The sequence below is a fragment of the Myxine glutinosa genome, chromosome 7 (assembly GCF_964187855.1).
Source record: "Myxine glutinosa chromosome 7, kmMyxGlut1.1, whole genome shotgun sequence".
Taxonomy (NCBI): Eukaryota; Metazoa; Chordata; class Myxini; order Myxiniformes; family Myxinidae; genus Myxine; species Myxine glutinosa.
In genome coordinates, this window is record NC_136267.1 from 165,698,619 (window position 1) to 165,718,701 (window position 20,083).

General features: G+C 44.5%; 1 protein-coding gene across 6 annotated transcripts in view; it reads left to right on the plus strand.

Moving 5' to 3' along the window:
• Nucleotides 1-15,411, plus strand: part of LOC137431812 (uncharacterized) — a 164,084-nt gene extending 148,673 nt beyond the window's left edge. For 4 of the 6 annotated variants that reach the window (XM_078782521.1, XM_078782523.1, XM_068123534.2 and 1 more), the window contains 2 exons: nucleotides 10,219-10,283; nucleotides 14,643-15,411. In XM_078782521.1, coding sequence (XP_078638647.1) covers nucleotides 10,219-10,283; nucleotides 14,643-14,956 — 379 coding nt within the window. In that variant the 3' untranslated portion in view covers nucleotides 14,957-15,411. Of the gene's footprint in view, nucleotides 1-8,848; nucleotides 9,673-10,218; nucleotides 10,284-14,642 lie in introns of those variants that run through there. The other 2 variants (XM_068123537.2, XM_068123538.2) reach the window with 2 other exon arrangements.
• Nucleotides 15,412-20,083: the final 4,672 nt, after the last annotated feature.

Genomic DNA, 20,083 nt, shown 5'->3' on the forward strand with positions numbered 1-20,083 from the left:
CTGACCATGCCGCGATTTAAAAAAAATATATCTCAATGGACTTGAAGTTACAGGCCTTTGAGAATTCATTTCGTTCTATAAAGGGCAACTTTCATCAGATTTTCTTCCCGTTTTTTTTCAACCGAGTCTAAAACTATGTTAGCGACTGTGAAAAATGAAATGATATATCGAATTTGATTTGAAATAAAACTGTGTGAGAGAGGAAGACACCACGGGCCTACAAAACAGGCCTCAAAGCTATGCGAGTTAATAAAATGGTGGATATTTGTTTATATGAAGCCTCTCCCAAAATGGGTGGAGCTATGGTTCCCAGAATGGGTGGAGCTTTGAGGTTTTGTCTTCTCTGCAAGAACAACAAGAAGAAGAAGAAGAACAAGAAGAAGAACAACAACAACAGCAGAGGGCACTTCTATGACCAGCGTCTGCGACGCGGCTAAAAATCGTGCCACGATGATACACGAAAATACACCGCCTAAAATAACATTCGGGGAAAATGTCGACATATATTAAAAATTCGCTTTTTCTTTTCCGTTAACATTTATTACTTTTACGTTTTATGACAGTCGGCACAAAAACGACATATATATCTTCGTTCTTTCTTATTTCATTCAACATTATTATCCAGAAGTAAATATGTTTCAGGAAATTACCGAGAGATATTTCTTCGTTTTTTTTTTATTAGTTATGTGCGCAGACACTTTAAATAGGTTTATTTGAAATCTTTAATTTTCACAATGTAATTTACTTGCCATTCGTCATTTCATAATTACGAAACACTTCCTCTTGAGGATCGTGACAATTCATGCGATGCGTGGAAGCTTCCATTTCCAAAATGAATGCGACGGTCGATGAAGAACGCAGACTTGAACAGGATGTAGCAAGAAAACGAATGAGACGGGCGAACGAGTCCGGAACGTCAATGCAGACTTGAACAGGATGTGGCAAGAACCGCACAGAGACAGCACGAGATGGGAGAACCGCACAGAATGCTGCTGCAACAACGGTGAGGAGGGTTGGAGAGGAGCGAGGGGTTGGAGGGAGAGGAGCGAGGGGTTGGAGGGAGAGGAGCGAGGGGTTGGAGGGAGAGGAGCGAGGGGTTGGAGGGAGAGGAGCGAGGGGTTGGAGAGTGAGGTGCTAGGGGTTGGAGAGTGAGGAGCGAGGGGTTGGAGAGGGAGGAGCGAGCGGTTGGAGAGCGAGGAGCGAGGGGTTGGAGAGCGAGGAGCGAGGGGTTGGAGAGCGAGGAGCGAGGGGTTGGAGAGCGAGGAGCGAGGGGTTGGAGAGCGAGGAGCGAGGGGTTGGAGAGCGAGGAGATAGGGGTTGGAGAGCGAGGAGCTAGGGGTTGGAGAGTGAGGAGCAAGGAGTTGGAGAATGAGGGCCGATTGGAGCGGAGAGTGAGGGCCGATTGGAGCGGAGAGTGAGGGCCGATTGGAGCGGAGAGTGAGGGCTGATTGGAGCGGAGAGGAGTGTGAGGAGGTATTGGAGAGGAGTGTGAGGAGGTATTGGAGAGGAATGTGAGGAGGTTTTGGAGAGGAGTGTGAGGGGTTGGAGAGGAGTGTGAGGGGTTGGAGAGGAGTGTGAGGGGTTGGAGAGGAGTGTGAGGGGTTGGAGAGGAGTGTGAGGGGTTGGAGAGGAGTGTGAGGGGTTGGAGAGGAGTGTGAGGGGTTGGAGAGGAGTGTGAGGGGTTGGAGAGGAGTGTGAGGGGTTGGAGAGGAGTGAGGGGTTGATGAGGAGTGTGAGGGGTTGGCGAGGAGTGTGAGGGGTTGTAGATGAGTGTGAGGGGTTGTAGATGAGTGTGAGGGGTTGTAGATGAGTGTGAGGGGTTGTAGATGAGTGTGAGGGGTTGTAGAGGAGTGTGAGGGGTTGTAGAGGAGTGTGAGGGGTTGTAGAGGAGTGTGAGGGGTTGTAGAGGAGTGTGAGGGGTTGTAGAGGAGTGTGAGGGGTTGTAGAGGAGTGTGAGGGGTTGTAGAGGAGTGTGAGGGGTTGTAGAGGAGTGTGAGGAGTTGTAGAGGAGTGTGAGGGGTTGTAGAGGAGTGTGAGGGGTTGGAGAGGAGTGTGAGGGGTTGGAGAGGAGTGAGGGGTTGATGAGGAGTGTGAGGAGTGTGAGGGGTTGTAGATGAGTGTGAGGGGTTGTAGATGAGTGTGAGGGGTTGTAGATGAGTGTGAGGGGTTGTAGAGGAGTGTGAGGGGTTGTAGAGGAGTGTGAGGGGTTGTAGAGGAGTGTGAGGGGTTGTAGAGGAGTGTGAGGGGTTGTAGAGGAGTGTGAGGGGTTGTAGAGGAGTGTGAGGGGTTGTAGAGGAGTGTGATGGGTTGTAGAGGAGTGTGAGGGGTTGTTGAGGAGTTGTAGAGGAGTGTGAGGGGTTGTAGAGGAGTGTGAGGGGTTGTAAAGGAGTGTGAGGAGGTATTGGAGAGGAGTGCGAGGAGGGGTTGTAAAGGAGTGTGAGGAGGTATTGGAGAGGAGTGCGAGGAGGTATTGGAGAGGAGTGCGAGGAGGTATTGGAGAGGAGTGTGAGGAGGTATTGGAGAGGAGTGTGGGGAGGTATTGGAGAGGAGTGTGAGGAGGTATTGGAGAGGAGTGTGAGGAGGAGTAGCATTGGAGAGGCGTGAGGGTGGAGAGGAGTGAGGGGTCACATATTATGTGAAATAAATAAATTGTGTTCATTACACCATTTTAACCATTTTGTAAAATTTAATGTGCAGCATGTAAATCAGGATGTCCAAATGTCACACACGTCCATACCCGTGGGATTCCCACGGGTGACCCCACTAGTATATATGTATATTAGGGTGGCTCGAAAAGTTCGAATTTTGCATTTTTTATCACACACCCTCTCATTTGAGGTGGCTTGATGAAACAATAGAACAGTAAAAATCTTAGGGCAATCCAATAAGAGTAAGTGGTCTCCCACAACCCTCTAAAAGTACTCTGCAAGACCAGATTCGTTGATATTTCTGGTGTCCATAACTTTTTTCTCTCTGGGCCAATTCTTTTCAAATCAACACCAGCCTCCATGTGGACCCAAATTTTAGCTTGATCTTATAAGTCCTTTCATATTTAAAAAAACACATCATCCCCATTGACCCACAAATGGCCCCCAAAGTCCCCCATGAACAACATCATCGAGTCCAAAATCAAACACACTTTATTTAAATAATTGTGAATGTGAAACTGCATTCTTTTAACACAAACAAAAACAAAAACAGTGTTTAAAAACAAAATCTGTTTAGTAACAAAACAATGGTGCCAGGGCAGTCAGGCTATCAGTGTTACTTGGTGCTCTTGACCAGTTGATTTTTAGTGGCACTGGTTGGCAGAAGCTTCTGATGATGCTCAACGACCTGGTAGAAGAGCTGGCGCTGCTGGTCATTCTTGGTAAGGACTTCATTAAAGTCAGTAGCCAATTTGACTGCAAGTTCTGCACAGTCGTTCACCACCTTCAGCTCACGAACAGTCTTGCACGCTGCAATGTCGTCATCACGCTCGAACCATGTGTCTACTGCGGCCGTCAGGAACTCCTGTGACAAATGAAGTGACTCGAAGAGGTTGAGCGAGCGCTGTGTGACAAATTGTGCCACGGAAAGGTTCCGGAACTCAAGGATCTTGTTTGGAGCCATACGTCGAACATCTTCTGGGAGTGGATCTCTCTGCAGAGCATTGACGATAGCCCCCTTATCTTCATCAGTGCTGTCATCGCTGAACAAAGGCAGTGCTGCAAGGTCCTCACTTAGGTACCACAAGTGCAGCCGCATTTTATTTTCTGCGACTCTGGCAATTTTGCTGTCAACTTGTTGGTAATCTTCGATCAGCTGTAGCATTAATAAGTCATTTGTAGGAGCAGCTGTCGCCAAAGGTGCTGCAAACCAGAAGCTTGCATAGATTGTACTGACAAACAAACAAATTCGTCGCAATGAGTCCATCTCGCGCTTGCTCATGTGGAATTGATGGCGAAATCCAAAGATTTTAAGACAATAAATCCCTTTTGGCATCCATCTCGCGTGGTGATAAGCACCAGGAGCACAAAATCCTGTACCAATGTCCATATCCTCTCCCAGGAGCCAAAGTGTGAGTCTCGCGAACTCTCGGTGGTCTTCACGAGGTTGGACAGTCTCCAGGTGTTGTTGAAGGTTATGGGCAACAAGAGTACGGCGAAATTTCAGCCATGCTTTCTCTGATGCACTCAAACTACCTGCACCAGCCTCGTCGCTATCAAGAGCATCAAACTTCGACTTGTCGATAACATCCCACTGTGACTTGAGTCGACGAAAAAGCTCAAGCGCTGGTCCCTTTGAGGTAAACAAAGTATCGAACACAGCGGCTGCATATATCTCAAACATATGATGACGGCATGCGAGAAAGAGCAGCCGTCGATTGAACGAGTGCTGCACAACAGTGATAGCTCCTGTATGAATTCCGGTGTTGCTTGCTGTCATGTCAAAACAAAGGGCTGCCAGATGCTCCTCGACACCTGTTCACTCACGCACAAACTCAACCACATTTTGACCCATGAGAGCTCCAGTTCCAACTGAGAGCATGGGGACACCAAGTAGTTTCTCAACATCCAAGCCAGATACAACAATTGCCAAAGAGTCATGCTTGGTTCCATCCAGATGTGCCAGCAGTTTGCCGTCAAAATGCGCAACAAGTGGAACTGTTGGTTGTAAGTTCTGTCGTACTGTTGCTGCAAGTGTTTCGCGTGAGTCATTGCGAGCTTGCATGAGAGAGGTCCGTGACAGTGACAACAGATTGACATCAACTCCTGCTGCAGTAAGAGCAGGAGTGACAATCATCATTGCCTGACGAGTTGATGTCTGGGTCCTATCCAGTGCTGCATTGAAGAGTGGGTCATCAATAATGCAGCGCTTGGGCTTGGGCAGTGGTTGCTCGGATAACTGATGTTTTGGTGTTGTGATGTCTAGCCATACTTGAGATGGTTGATCATTGGCAGGATCGTCATCATCTAATGATGAGTTCTCTGAAGAGAGAGCTACTGCAGCTGCTAGAGTTGACTCTGCCTGCTGTCGGTGGTGAAGGCGTTCCTCATCCTGCTTGCGCTTCACATACTTGGCAGCAGCATGCCGATAGTTCATATCCTCTGTCGCCATTGCCATCTGTCGGGGGCCACGCTGGTCCATCAAAAACTGTCGATCTTTCTAGTATTTTTGTTTGGCGTTCCCAGTCAACGTGCGCAATGTCTAAAAGCTTGCTCATGCTCATGGTGAAGTCAGCCTCCAAGGTCACCTGTGTGGCTGTTCGCCTGTGCTTGTACTTGGAGACCCGGATGTGCTCCTGGTGGATGCGCTTTAGCTTGGCAACGACATGGGGCTTTGCAGTGGTTATGATGTTAGCATTCACCCAGAAGGCCAAAACCTCATCCACAACTGTACTGCAATCAATTGGTAGCGTTGCCTTGTTTGTCTTCATCTCATAGTCTGGTGTTGGCTTAGCGGTCGCCGGTCAGGGTGCCGGCTTAGGATCCTGGGTTTGAATCCCGGTCGATCGCTGAATTAACGCCAGGGGGATTGACTCAGCCTGTCATCCTTCCGAGGTCGGCAAATTGAGTACCAGCTTGCTGGGATGAATGATCCCGGTGTGTACCCCGGTTTAGAATAGGTACAGCGTATCCCTACGCATCGTAAGAGCGTGACCAAGGGTTGGCGTCAGGAAGGGCATCCGGCCATAAAAACATTGCCTCAAACATGGGACCATGATTGTCATGGGGCCCGCAAGGCTAACCCCCTCTCTAGCGGGGAAAATGGCCTTAAAACGATCATTCATTCATAGTACATGCGACGAAGAGCCACACCTCTCACAGGGAGCTGACGCGGGCTCCTCAATAGAGTCAATACTGGAGAGTGGGTGCCCAACCAACCAGATGGCTGTTGTTGCGCGTGTTACAGGTCCACCTGGTGTACAGACTGTAGACTTTACTGTAGACTTCTAAAACAGAAACAGTGTTAACATCTCATTTTCCACTCCACTAATCTATTCTATTTACTTATTCTACTATCTAACCATTATATGATTTAGTAATACTAGCAACGGTACCCACCCTACGGGCAGGGCTTCAATTGGGAGGCCCAAATGAAAACGTAAAATATCAGAAATTGAAGGCTTTTTTTTATTTTAAACGATTCATATAAACATCCGTTAAATCATATCACACGCAAATCATCAAAATCTAAACAGTATTTGTAGAATTTCAATAAAAGCCACATCACTGTTCATATCGGTAAATATTATTCCATCGTGTTTCAAATCGTGATATCAACTGTACGCTTATGAAGCTCGTGAAGGCTTTGGGTGGTGAGGGGGCTTGAAGCCAGATTTTAATCTTACAGCCGCCATATTGGTGCTCACCGTCACTGCGATGCCAAGCGAAAGACGCCTCAGAGCTGTCACATTCACAATCGCTATGTCGTATGTACTCCCGATACGTGTTTCCTTCATTGTAAAAACTACCAACTCAACAATTAAAAGGATTTTGAGCCGATAGGTGTTACGGACTTGGAAAGATCGATGGAGACAGCGATCTGTTAGCGTATTCACCGCCCAATTGGAATTCTATGTGGAAAGTAAGATATTGGTCCAAATGGAGGCTGGTGTAAATTTGACAAGAATTGTCTGAGAAGAAACAAAGTTATGGACACCAGAAATTTCACCGAATGCTGTCACACAGAGTACTTTTAGAGGGTTCTGGGAGACCGCTTAATCTTGTTGGATTGCCCTAAAATTTTTACTGTTATTTTTTCATCTAACCCCCTAAAATGAGAGGGTGTGCGATATAAAATATATATATACTATATAAAAATTGGCCACCTTAATGTATATGTATATAGATATAGATATATCTATCTATAATTCCAGTAATCTCTGTGTGTATGTGTGTGTGTCTGTGTGTCGTTTGTCTGTGACCGCTGTTTCTCGACAACCACGGGTCCGATATACTTGAAACTTGCCAGGTATATTGCTGGGGACCCGAGGATGTGCCTTTTCAAGGTTTCATATTAATCGGAGAAGTAGTTACCGAGCTATGGCGATTTATTTACCAAACTCCGCAAGCCGTTCGCTTTGGCTTTGTGAATGGACCAAACCATTTCATGTAAATAGAGGGGGGGGATTGTCACCGTACTCGCAAGCCGTTCGCTTTGGCTTTGCGAATGGACCAAACCATTTCATGTAAATAGAGGGGGGGGGGATTGTCACCGTACTCGCAAGCCGTTCGCTTTGGCTTTGCGAATGGACCAAACCATTTCATGTAAATAGAGGGGGGGGATATAATTTTAGATATATATATAGTACGGGCATGCCCTAGTATATATAATATATATATAAATATATATTGTTGCGGATCTCCCGAAGCCCGTTCCCGTTACAAAGAGGGGGTTAAAACCCTTTTTTCCCCCTGGGTCTTCGGGTCCACGAGGCCGAATCGCCACTTCCGGAGCAAACGTGAAAAAGGTTATCGGGACAACTTCGCACGTACCTTTAACCCACGCTGCCACGAAAGCGGGGACCGAACCTCACACAAGCCACGCTTAATCGAGTACGCCCGAGCGGTATGCGTATCACGTGACTCGTGCTGTTACTTTTATGGAATCCGATTCGAGCGGTTCTATTCGTACCATGCGAAGCCAATTGATGGAAGGGACAGGAACGGTCAAATCAGAGGAATAACACGATTTATTATTATTTACACAATGTACAATGATTCGCAGAAGGAAAGGGGACACAGAGCAGGCACTTAACAATGTTAACTTATCCCCAGAGACAGGGCCCATTCACGCACACGGGGAGATGGAGGAAGAATGTTCGCGCGCCAAACGCGCTTTGCCGTCAGTCGCTCCGGAACAGCTCGCCCGGCGTGGCTCTCTGGCGGTCACAGCATGTATGCAGGCGAAGGCAGGCAGGAGGAAATTGCGCGTCCGTGGCCCGGCACGGGTCGTCCTCTCGAGCGCGCGATTAATACAGCGCAGGGCACGGGGAAAGTTCGTGTACAATCTCGATCATCGCAATTCAACGCACTCGTTCTGCGGCGTGGTTCTCGTGCGTGCTCAAGCTCAACTCAACTCACTCTCACAGGGAACTGTAACTCAGCACTTGAACTCACGATACTCTCCGGCTCTGACTGACGTGCACACGACTCTGACTCAGAACTCTTCTCACCTCTTCTCTGAACTCAACTCATCTCAACTCTTTCTGAGGTGGGGGGACTCGGAGCAGGGTTATATGGCCCCGCCCCAGAGTCTCACTCAAATGTTCCAAACCCCGCCTCTGGTCGTCGTGGTTAGCCACTCCCCTCGAGCCCTGATTGGCAGCTCGTTCTTACCGGCCACTCCCTCCTGCAGCGCCTCCCTTCGGCCCCGGTAGACTTGTTCAGGCCTGCCACGTGGCATTTCAGCGCCAAAAGAACACCTAAGCTCACTGGCCTACTCAACGCAAAACTAAACACAGGGAAGGACTACGCTTACATTCACTAAGAAATAACTGAACTATCGCGAGGCTTCATGTTGTGGTGCGTCTACCTACGAGGGGGAATTAACCTTTATTCCAAAACCACAACAATATATTACTTTATACACATGTCAGTCAGTACTTGTAATACACAGTACCTTTTTCCTGTAGTTTATATTTTACCAAGTTGGACTGAGTAAATTTTCTCAAGGCATTCTTCAAATGTTAGTCGGATCTGTTTTTCAGAAGGATGAAGGTCTGTGCAAAAGATCAGCTTCATTTAGCATTTTTGGGCAATTATAGTAACAGAAATATCGACATGAATGCAAGAAAATGGATACTCACTTTCCTGCTTCTCTGTTTATGTCCCTTTCCTTGAATTCGGTTTATTCTCACTAGATACAACTCCACTTCTCAACGGTCATCTCGGTGTTCCAGCAGCTGCAGTTACAGCAGGAGCAGCCGAGACAGCTAGACGATCACAAATGTGAACTACGCCTAATAATAATAACTTGCTTTACAATTATACCTGAATTTTGAATTATTTTACAGATTAAAAGTAAAAGCTAAACACGTTTTACGAGATGATAGCATGGTGGCGATACCATCAGTTGCGGGTTATAAGCAAGACATTGTCTTGTTGAGGGGCTAAAAAAAAAAGATTTAAAGAACTACTTTTTTACTCTGTTAAAGTAGCATTTGTTACAATAATAAGAACCCCAATAAATTAATGAACCTCAGTTGGTGGTAATGTTTTCTATCTTTATTGATTTTGTGTGGAGAGTCTCACCACTTTCGCACAGTCATAGAACAACCTTTTCCTTATGTTCATTCTGTGACTTAAATGGTTGTGTCTGGCCTTCTTGGAGGGTAAGACTTTTGGACACTGATATAAATTGTTTTGTTTTTTTGGTTTTTCAGCATATTACTTGGAAGTCAATTAACATTATACCTTGTTAATAACATTATACCTTGTTTGAATTCACACATTTTCATCCTGGGACTAAAGGAAACTGGTTATCCACATCATGGAATCACTTTTACAAAGGTGTAAACCCAATGGAATTGACATACTATTGCGTCTGAGTTTGAAACTGACCGTTTCTGTTCTCATTGTATTTATGCAAGTGTAAATGGAGAGGGTGTTTCAAGAATAATGTTGAACAGCTGTTTGCGACTTCTTCGTACTTTTCTCCAGTTGCAATAAAAAAGATATTTTGCAATATCGTTTCAGAAGTACATTTTTATCTTGAGGATAAATGTACTCTTGTCAAATACTTTACAAAAATATTTTTCTGACTCCATTTCCAGTAACGTAAATGGCTTTAAATTTGCCATGAAAATTTTTGATGATCACATTTTTACAGTGTGCCAGTAGATGCCTTTTATTTTGTTGAAGTTAAAAACAAGTGTATTTTACAAAAATGAGCATCAGTAAGTCCTGAAAGGCATGTCAATGTAAAGCTGACATGTAAGAATCAATCATTAAATCTGATCTTTGTTCAATTTGTCCACTTCACATCCTTGTGTACAGAAAACTCTCTATTAAGCAACAAATGCAACGATACAGTATTTCCAAAGGAAATTTCCTCTATAATTTCTGTGGCGTCATTGGCTGTCAAACACACACGTGACTTTACTTGCATATTTGAGTCCACAATTGACTTCAGGCATGCGTAGAGGCAGGATCACACTTTTTGAATGTGTAAAATCTTGTTTTGGTGTTTTTTTGTTTGTTTGGTTTTCTTCCTGCTCATACATTACAACAGTGAAAACACTTCCTGCTCTAACAACGTTGAACCTCTTACAAAGACTGGCATTGGGCCATCAAAAGGTAAAGTGTTAATGTGTTGTTAAAATGCTGCACATCTTTTCTTCTTTTTTTTTCTTCTTCTTCACATCTCATAGATTTGTATATTCTGACAATTATAAAGCTTTGTCCATTTGATGGCAACATATTTGCAGCACTGAATTGCTTGATTATAGTGGGGTGAGCTTGTTGAGAATTTTATTCGAATTTGAATTATGTACATTTTTTTTGTTTGGTATGCAGATTTGGTTTTGTTTTTACATCTGTAAATGGTATTAATAAAGCTATATAATTGTAGTTTTCCTTTCTTGTTTGAATTTTCAATTCTTGCAACTCTGATCAATAAGATTTGGGAGAAAAACAATTTTCTCTGTATTGTTTGAAAAAATAGATGGGGGAAAAAAGGTTTAAAAGTGTTAAACGGAATATTGACAAATTTATGAGGAATGACTTGTTTTTTTTCTGTTACTTTAAAAAAACTTTTTTTTTAAACACTTGTGCATGTTTGTTCAGGTTTTAATGTGGTCATGTTACACATAATTACTCTTGCTAGAGGATAGGGTATTGCATTTGAGTCAATTTGTCTGTCCGCTCACTTTTACTTGCCTACAGGTCACAATTTTAAACCAATCTTCACGAAACTTCACCAAATGGTAGAGTTCGTGGTCCGACAAAATCCTATATATTTTTGAGGTCAAAAGGTCAACATAGGTCAAAGGTCAACCACTTTTTTCCACTTTCTAAAATCCTCAATTTTCATCCGATTGACTTGAAATTTGAATAGGATTTTCATATCGGCAAACTGAATTCAACCACCAACTATTTTTGAGATCAGCATAGCCCAAAAGGTCAACATAGGCCAAAGGTCAACCATTTCAATTTTCTAAAATCCTCAATTTTAATCAGATTGACTTGAAAATTGAATAACATTTACATGTCGGCTAACTGAATTCAACCACCAAATATTTTTGAGATCAGCTTAGGCCAAACGGTCAACATAGGCCAAAGGTCTTCCAAAGTAAATTGCTCTCTCTCATGCACAGATTTATCCCATCTCGTCTTCAGTTGTCATACCCTTCCTCCCGTCCATGGTACACGGAATCTTGTGGTGAGGCTATTGCCCAGAAACAACTTGCTTTCGTCTCCTGGAAAGCAAATCCAACGGAAGGAAATCTCATTTCCTTTCACAAAGCCCAAAACAAGTGTGTGTCCACCCTCAGGAGAGCCAGGAAACAATATCTCTCCGTCCTCAGGACTGAACTCTCTTATCTGTCTCCCTCTTCCAAATCCTGGTGGCGTCTGGTCAAATCTGTTTCTGGTGTTTGTTCCCCCTCCATCCCCTCCCTCACCTCAAATGGCCACACGGCTGACTCCGCACGTGAAAAAGCTGAATGCCTCAACTCTGTGTTTGCCTCTAAATCTTGTGTCCCAAACCCATCCCTCTCTGTACCCACCGTACCCAGTCGTACCCAGCTGCTCCTGGACTCTGTGTCCTTTCCTCCTGACAAGGTGGAAAAGTTTCTGTCAACCCTCGACTCTGATTCTGCAACTGGACCTGATGGCATCAGCCCACGGGTCCTAAAATCATGTTCTTCCGCTCTTTCACTCCCTCTCTCTGTTCTCTTCACCCTCTCCTTTGCTCAAGGTCATCTTCCATCTGCTTGGAAATCTGCCAACATCACCGCTTTGCACAAAAAAGGTGCAAAAACAGATCCCAGCAACTACAGACCAATCAGCCTTCTCCCAATTATCAGCAAAGACATGGAATCCATCATTGCTTCAGATATGAAATCTTTCCTCTTCTCCAATGGCTTGATCTCTGATCATCAATTTGGTTTCAGACCTGGACACTCCACTCTGGACATGCTGCTTCTGCTTTCTCAACAATGGATGGAGGTCCTCAATGCCAAACAGGAAATTAGAGCAGTCTCCCTTGACATATCACGTGCCTTCGATACGGTCTGGCACCCCGCTCTGCTCACCAAACTCTCCTCTTTTGGTATCCATGGAAATCTCCACGCATGGCTGGCGGACTTCCTCTCTAGTCGTAGTCAACGTGTGGCCCTGAATGGGTTTCTCTCATCTCCTCTTCCTGTTCAGGCTGGAGTTCCCCAAGGCAGTGTTCTGGGCCCTGTGCTTTTTCTGGACTTCATCAATGATCTCTCTGACTCTCTTGAAAATCCTCTCTATCTCTTTGCTGACGACTCTACTCTCTGTCGCTCCATTCTTCATCCCTCAGATCGGCAGTCTGCAGCCTCCTCACTCTCTGCAGACCTTGACAAAATCACAGACTGGGCAAACAAGTGGAACATGTCTTTCAATCCTGACAAATCTCACACTCTTACGATGTCTCTCCGAAAAGACCGACTGGACAACCCGCCCATCCACTTTCTGAATAATCCTCTCCAAGAAGTTCTGTCACTCAAGCTTTTGGGTCTCACTATCTGCCATGATCTTTCCTGGGAAAACCACATTTCAAATCTGGCCTCCAAAGCCAGTCGCCGACTGGGCATCCTCCGTCGTGCGAAGTCCTTCCTTGGCACACCTGAGCTCCTCACCACATACAAGGCTTTCATCCGCAGCTCAATGGAATACTGCTCTCCCCTCTGGGCTGGTGCTCCTGCCTCACACCTAGCTCGCCTTCACGCTGTTGAAACCAAAGCATTCAGAATCATTGGAATCTCCCGCGATAAAGCGAACTCCAAGGGCCTCTCACTCACTCACCGCAGGCAGGTTGGTGGTCTTTCCGTCTTCTACCGACTCCTCTCTGGCCTTGCCCCCCCCCCCAGCTCTCTCTGGGCTCTGCCCCGCAAATATTCCTACAGGTCGCACAATATATGCCTGCAACCCTCTTATGGTTAAACTGCCAAAATCAAGACTCTCTGCTCACCTTCATTCCTCTTTTCTCCCACCTCTGGAACAAACTCCCTCACTCTCTTCAATCCCACTCCACCCTCCAAGTCTTTAAAACAGCTGTTCATCACCATCTCTTATCTTCCCCCATCCAAAACCTTGATCTTTTCTACCTCCGCTAATTTCACCCCAATTCCACTTTTTTGAAATACCAACTTCTGTCCAGGAAGTCCTTGGTGTCCTTGTGTTTTAAAATTCTCCCTCCGCCCCCCCCCCTTCCCATGCCTCCTCCCCCCGGGCCCTCTCCCTGCTCTCGGATGTTGTGTTTGTGTGCTTCCCCTTCTCTCCCCATCTTGTCTTCCGCTCCCTCTTTTTGGGTATTTTGTTTGTCTGGTTGATTTGTTTGTGAAGTAAATGTTAGCTCTTTCACGAGCCTCGATTCAGTATACAAAAAGGTCAACCACTTTCTTTTGAATTTCTAAAATCCTCAATTTTCATCCGATTGACTTGAAATTTGAAAAGGATTTACATATCGGCTAACTGAATTCAACCACCAACTATTTTTGAGATCGGCATAGCCCAACAAGTCAACATAGGCCAAAGGTCAACAAGCATTTCAAATTTCTAAAATCCTCAATTTTCATCCGATTGACTTGAAAATCGAATGGGATTTACATATCAGTTAACTGAATTCAACCAACAACTATTTTTGAGGTCAATGTAGGTCATAAGGTCAACTTAGGCCAAAGGTCAACCACTTTTCTCAAATTTCTAAAATCCTCAATTTTCATATGATTGACTTGAAAACTGAATAGGATTTGCATATGTTACGGACTCGGCCTTAATGATTGTTGTTATGAGTAGTGTTGCTGGTTCGAAGTATTCTAGATAGTATGCTTATAGTGACTTAAGGGAAAGGGTTGTTGTGAGTAAAAGATTTAAAAGCGCTCCTGGTAAAATGTGGCCGGAAATCCTTCACTCCACCTCTTCCGGTCTCGATCCGGATTTCCGGCCACATTTTACCAGGAGCGCTTTTATTAAATCTTTTACTCACAACAACCCTTTCCCTTAAGTCACAATAAGCATACTATCTAGAATACTTCGAACCAGCAACACTACTCATAACAACAATCATTAAGGCCGAGTCTGTAACACTTCCCCCCTTCAGGAAAGAAAGTTTGACCACAGTGAAAACTTTCTTTGCAGGCCAACTTGTTGTTTTTTTTGTTGTTGGTTTTTTTGGAAAAAATTTGGGAATGTTGGAAAAAGTTCCAAACTTGGGAATTCTTTCCCGGACTAAATTTAGGAATTTTTTTAGATCCCGGACGCAGACCGAAAACCTTAAACAGCTGAACCAATGATGCAACCACACCAAGTTATAAGCAAACCAAACTATATTATAAATCACAAACAAAGAGCCACACAGCAATGGGGCAATCACCCCTACTTTCAAATATTACGATAATATCCTTGTCAAGCCCCTTAACCCCACTCACGGCACCTCCCCCAATGTCTCCGCTCTCCTCCAAGGCGAAGTCCCAATGTCTCTGTGCGCTCCCGCGATCGGGGAGTCAAGGCCCGGTGGTCAATTGAGGCGTGGACGAGCGAGACGACCCCGAGGTCACGTGCTCAGCCCCCAGCAGCACAGCGGTGGTGAGGAACCTCCCAAAGGTGCTCCCTCCCGCGATCGGGGAGTCAAGGCCCGGTGGTCAATTGAGGCGTGGACGAGCGAGACGACCCCGAGGTCACATGCTCAGCCCCCAGCAACACAGCGGTGGCAAGGAACCTCACAAAGCTGGCCTCCGACGTACACGTTGCGGTTCAACCCGCGAGCCTCCGAATAATTCTCACGTGTCCCTTTCTGGCACAGCTGTTCCCGGCAATCCACCAGGGAATAATGTCCAGCCGACACGACGAAAGCCGGTTCACGGCCCGTAACACATATCAGGTCACTGAATGCAACCACTAATTATTTTTGAGCTCAAAAGGATGCTCTACTGAGTGCCATTCTACGTTGTTCTGTTTTGCCAAGTGATCCACCACGCAGTGACCTGGGTTGTCCCGTGATTTTTCACCATTTAACATAATTAATAAATTAATTTTAGGGGGAGTGTAACCCGGGTTCGCATGATAGGAAAATCCTGTGTGTCACATGGTCAAAAATGGTCAAAATTATGTAAAATGGTCAAAAATCACGGGGCAACCCGGGTCACCGCGTGGTGGATCAAGTGTCGCTCTATGAGTGATTTTTCATTTGTCTGTTTGTTTGTACGCACAGAATAAATATGATTTTCTCTGCAACTCTTGATCCGATTGACAGGAAATTTACACCATATGTGCAGCTCCTCCTCTATCATTTTTGAATGATAATTATGACGTCATTGGTCATGTGGTACATGCGCCATCTTGGAAAAACCAAAAAACTGCACCTCTATATCTCCAAAAATGCTGCATAGATAAAATTGAGACATGGCTCATCTATATAATAATAGTGTAAGGACTCGACTTTGTTATCCCTTTTACGCCGCACCCAGTGACCCGATGCCCACAGCACTAATGGATTTACGATCTACGAACCGCGCTCTTTGTTTATCACGTACAGCCATACTCGAAAAATCTGAATTAGCCGACGTTGGGGCCCAAAAGCATCCGATTAACTGCCGATACGACGCCATCTTACGACGCCATCGTATTGGCGTCTGCTGGGCGAAGGCGAAGCGAGCCGTCCGCTGATTGGACAGTCGAGTGGTGTGAACATGGGTGGTGTGAACCAAATGGTCTTTTTATTCCCTTGAACATTTTAAATTAGGATATATAAGGAAACGTCTTTATCGTCATTTTAATAAAGTTAAACGGAGTGACGTTGCGATACTCGGGGTGCGTTGCATAAATCCTCGTAACTCAGAGAGGTGTAGCAGGTGGCGAGACGTAAGGAAGCTTAAAGATAACGAGCTGAAACAGACGAACGATATGTCAATCCCTTTCTACACCGAACGGCAATAAAAGTATGAGAGCGGGAAGGCATGGCCTGAGCACTTCGAGCAGAGAGGACTGATTGGACTTAACTTAAAGAGAAAAAATTGGAGCTTAACGGAAGAAGAAGATCGCATGAGCGCTCCCCTATGCCATCCATAATGGTACACTCTATCCATACACCACATCCTCCCTTCTGTGGATGTTCCACGGGATTCACGTCTTGATCGTCATTTTAATAAAGTTAAATGGAGTGACGTTGTGATACTCGGGGTGCGTTGCATAAATCCTCGTAACTCAGAGAGGTGTAGCAGGTGGCGAGACGTAAGGAAGCTTAAAGATAACGAGCTGAAAACAGACGAACGATATGTCAATCTCTTTCTACACCGAACGGAAATAAAAGTATGAGAGCGGGAAGGCATGGCCTGAGCACTTTTTTTTTTTTTTTTTTTTTTTTTTTTGTATACAATATCGAGGCTCGTGAAAGAGCGAACATTAATCACATGAACACACAGAAAGACAAACCGACACATAAAACATATAACATAGGGAGCGGTAGACAAGATGGGGAGAGAGGGGGAAGGACACAAACACAACATTTGAGAGCAGGGACCGAGAGACATGGAGACATCGAGAGATCTGAGAGAGGGCGAGGGCTTTGGGGGGGGGGGGGCGTAGGAAGGGGGCAGTGGGAGAGGTATAAAACATATGGACACTGCCAGGACTTCCAGGAAAGAAGTTGGAATTTCAAACAAGGTGGATCTGGGGTGAATTAGCGGGGGTAGAAAAGATCAAGGTTTTGGATGTGGGAAGATAAGAGATGGTGGTGAACAGCTGTTTTAAAGACCTGGAGGGAGGAGTGGGATTGAAGGGAGTGAGGGAGTTTGTTCCAGAGGCGGGAGAAAAGAGGAATGAAAGAGTGAAGGTGAGCGGAGAGCCGAGATTTCGGCAGTTTAACCATCAGAGGGTTGCTGGCAGATCTTGTGCGACCTGTAGGAATATTTGGGGGACAGAGCACAGAGAGAGCTGGGGGTGCAAGGCCGGAGAGGAGTCGGTAGAAGACAGAAAGACCACCTACCTGCCTGCGGTGAGTGAGTGAAAGGCCCTCAGAGATAGCTTCATCGCGGGAGATTCCAATAATTCTGAAAGCTTTGGTTTCAACAGCGTGAAGCCGAGCTAGGTGTGAGGCAGGAGCACCGGCCCATAGGGGAGAACAGTATTCCATTGAGCTGCGGATGAAAGCCTTGTATGTGGTGAGGAGCTCAGGTGTGCCGAGGAAGGACTTCGCACGACGGAGGATGCCCAGTCGGCGACTGGCTTTGGAGGCCAGCTTGGAAATGTGGTTTTCCCAAGAAAGATCATGGCAGATAGTGAGACCCAAAATCTTGAGCGACAGAACTTCTTGGAGAGGATTGTTGAGAAAGTAGATGGGAGGGTTGTCCAGTCGATCTTTTCGGAGAGACATAGTAAGAGTGTGAGATTTGTCAGGATTGAAAGACATGTTCCACTTGTTTGACCAGTCTGTGATTTTGTCCAGGTCTTCAGAGAGTGAGGAGGCAGCAGACTGCCGATCTGAGGGAAGAGGAATGGAGCGGCAGAGAGTGGAGTCATCAGCAAAGAGATAGAGAGGATTTTCGAGAGAGTCAGAGAGATCATTGATGAAGACCAGAAAAAGCACGGGGCCCAGAACACTGCCTTGGGGAACTCCAGCCTGAACAGGAAGAGGAGATGAGAGAAACCCATTCAGGGCCACACGTTGACGACGACTAGAGAGGAAGTCCGCCAGCCATGCGTGGAGATTTCCATGGATACCAAAGGAGGAGAGTTTGGTGAGCAGAGCGGGGTGCCAGACCGTGTCGAAGGCACGTGATATGTCGAGGGAGACAGCTCTAATTTCCTGTTTGGCATTGAGGACCTCCATCCATTGTTGAGACAGCAGAAGCAGCATGTCCAGAGTAGAGTGACCTGGTCTGAAACCAAATTGATGATCAGAGATCAAGCCATTGGAGAAGAGGAAAGATTTCATATCAGAAGCAATGATGGATTCCATGACTTTGCTGATAATTGGGAGAAGGCTGATTGGTCTGTAGTTGCTAGGATCTGTTTTTGCACCTTTTTTGTGCAAAGCGGTGATGTTGGCTGATTTCCAAGCAGATGGCAGTTGACCTTGAGCAAAAGAGAGGGTGAAGAGAACAGAGAGAGGGCAGAGCAAATTTAATTTGGGCAAATTTAAGAGAGGGCAAATTTAAGAGAGGGCAAATTTAATTAAATAAGACATGAATAAAAAAACTAAACAATTAATTGATTAATCAATAAATAATGAATCAATAAAGTGATTAATCAATAAATCAAAAATATCCTTTGTCGCCACATCACTTGGTCACTGTCCTGTCGAAATATTAGCTTCCTAGCTCAAAAGGTGCCTATGATATTGCCCAGATGAGAAAGAAAATAATTAATTAATTAATAATGAAAAGAAATAAATAATAATCATTAAAAAAAGAAATAATTAAAGAATTTCACTTCGAGCAGAGAGGACTGATTGGACTTAACTTAAAGAGAAAAAATTGGAGCTTAACGGAAGAAGAAGATCCCATGAGCGCTCCCCTATGCCATCCATAATGGTACACTCTATCCATACACCACATCCTCCCTTCCGTGGATGTTCCACGGGTTTCGGCTAGTTGTAAAATAAAACTCCATGGGGAATAACATATGTTAATGATGATGTCATAGTTGCCTCCATTATGAAGTCATAATGAAGTACAAAGTTCATCCGATCAAGATGAAATTTATTGAGCGTCATCTATGGATAAGTTGGTGGAGATAAAAAAATAATGATTACGTCATCGGTCACGTGGTTTGGCCGCCATATTTGTTATAACACAAAAGCCTTTAAAACCACTAAGAACACGTCCTTGCGAGGGTCTGCAATCTCTGATTGTTCTTTCTTGTAAACATTGCAAAACCAAAACCATTTGTGAAAGTCAATGAGAATGACCAAGTTGAAGTATTTCATGCAATGCTGCTTCATCACTACCTTGAGATTAAAATTCCACCATCATGTACAGTGCATTCAGAAAGTATTCATACCCCTTCACTTTTTTCACATTTTGTTATGTTGCAGCCTTATGCTGAAATCATTTAAATTCATTTTTTCCCTCATCAATATACACTCAATACCCCATAATGACAAAGAGAAAACAGGATTTTAGAAAGTTTTGCAAATTTATTGAAAATAAAAAACTAAAATATCACATTGACATAAGTATTCAGACCCTTTGCTATGGCACTTGAAATTTAGCTCAGGTGCCTCCCGTTTGACACATGAAATACCACCGTGCCACTCATAGAGACTGTATTTGGAGAGAGAGGTGCACAATAATTGATTGATTAATTGCATAATTAAAATCAACGTTATCATAAAATATTTTCTTAATCAATTGGCTAATAGCATAACTAAACCACAAGTGCTTCATCCGAAGATGTATCTTTCAGAAATTTAATTAAATAAGACATGAATAAAAAAACTAAACAATTAATTGATTAATCAATAAATAATGAATCAATAAAGTGATTAATCAATAAATCAAAAATATCCTTTGTCGCCACATCACTTGGTCACTGTCCTGTCGAAATATTAGCTTCCTAGCTCAAAAGGTGCCTATGATATTGCCCAGATGAGAAAGAAAATAATTAATTAATTAATAATGAAAAGAAATAAATAATAATCATTAAAAAAAGAAATAATTAATCAATTCGCTAATATAACACATAAACCACCACCATTTCATCAGAATATGTAACTTTTTAAAAAAATTTTAGTCATTAATCGAATAATTAAATAACTAATCGATTCATTGATTCATTGATTCATCAATAAATAAGCAAGTACAGATACAATCAAAGTACACCGCCCCCATGCCACATAATTAAATATCCCACAGCGTGGCATTGCAGCCCCCCCCTCGGCGCCCGGCAATACCGCAGTGCAGCTC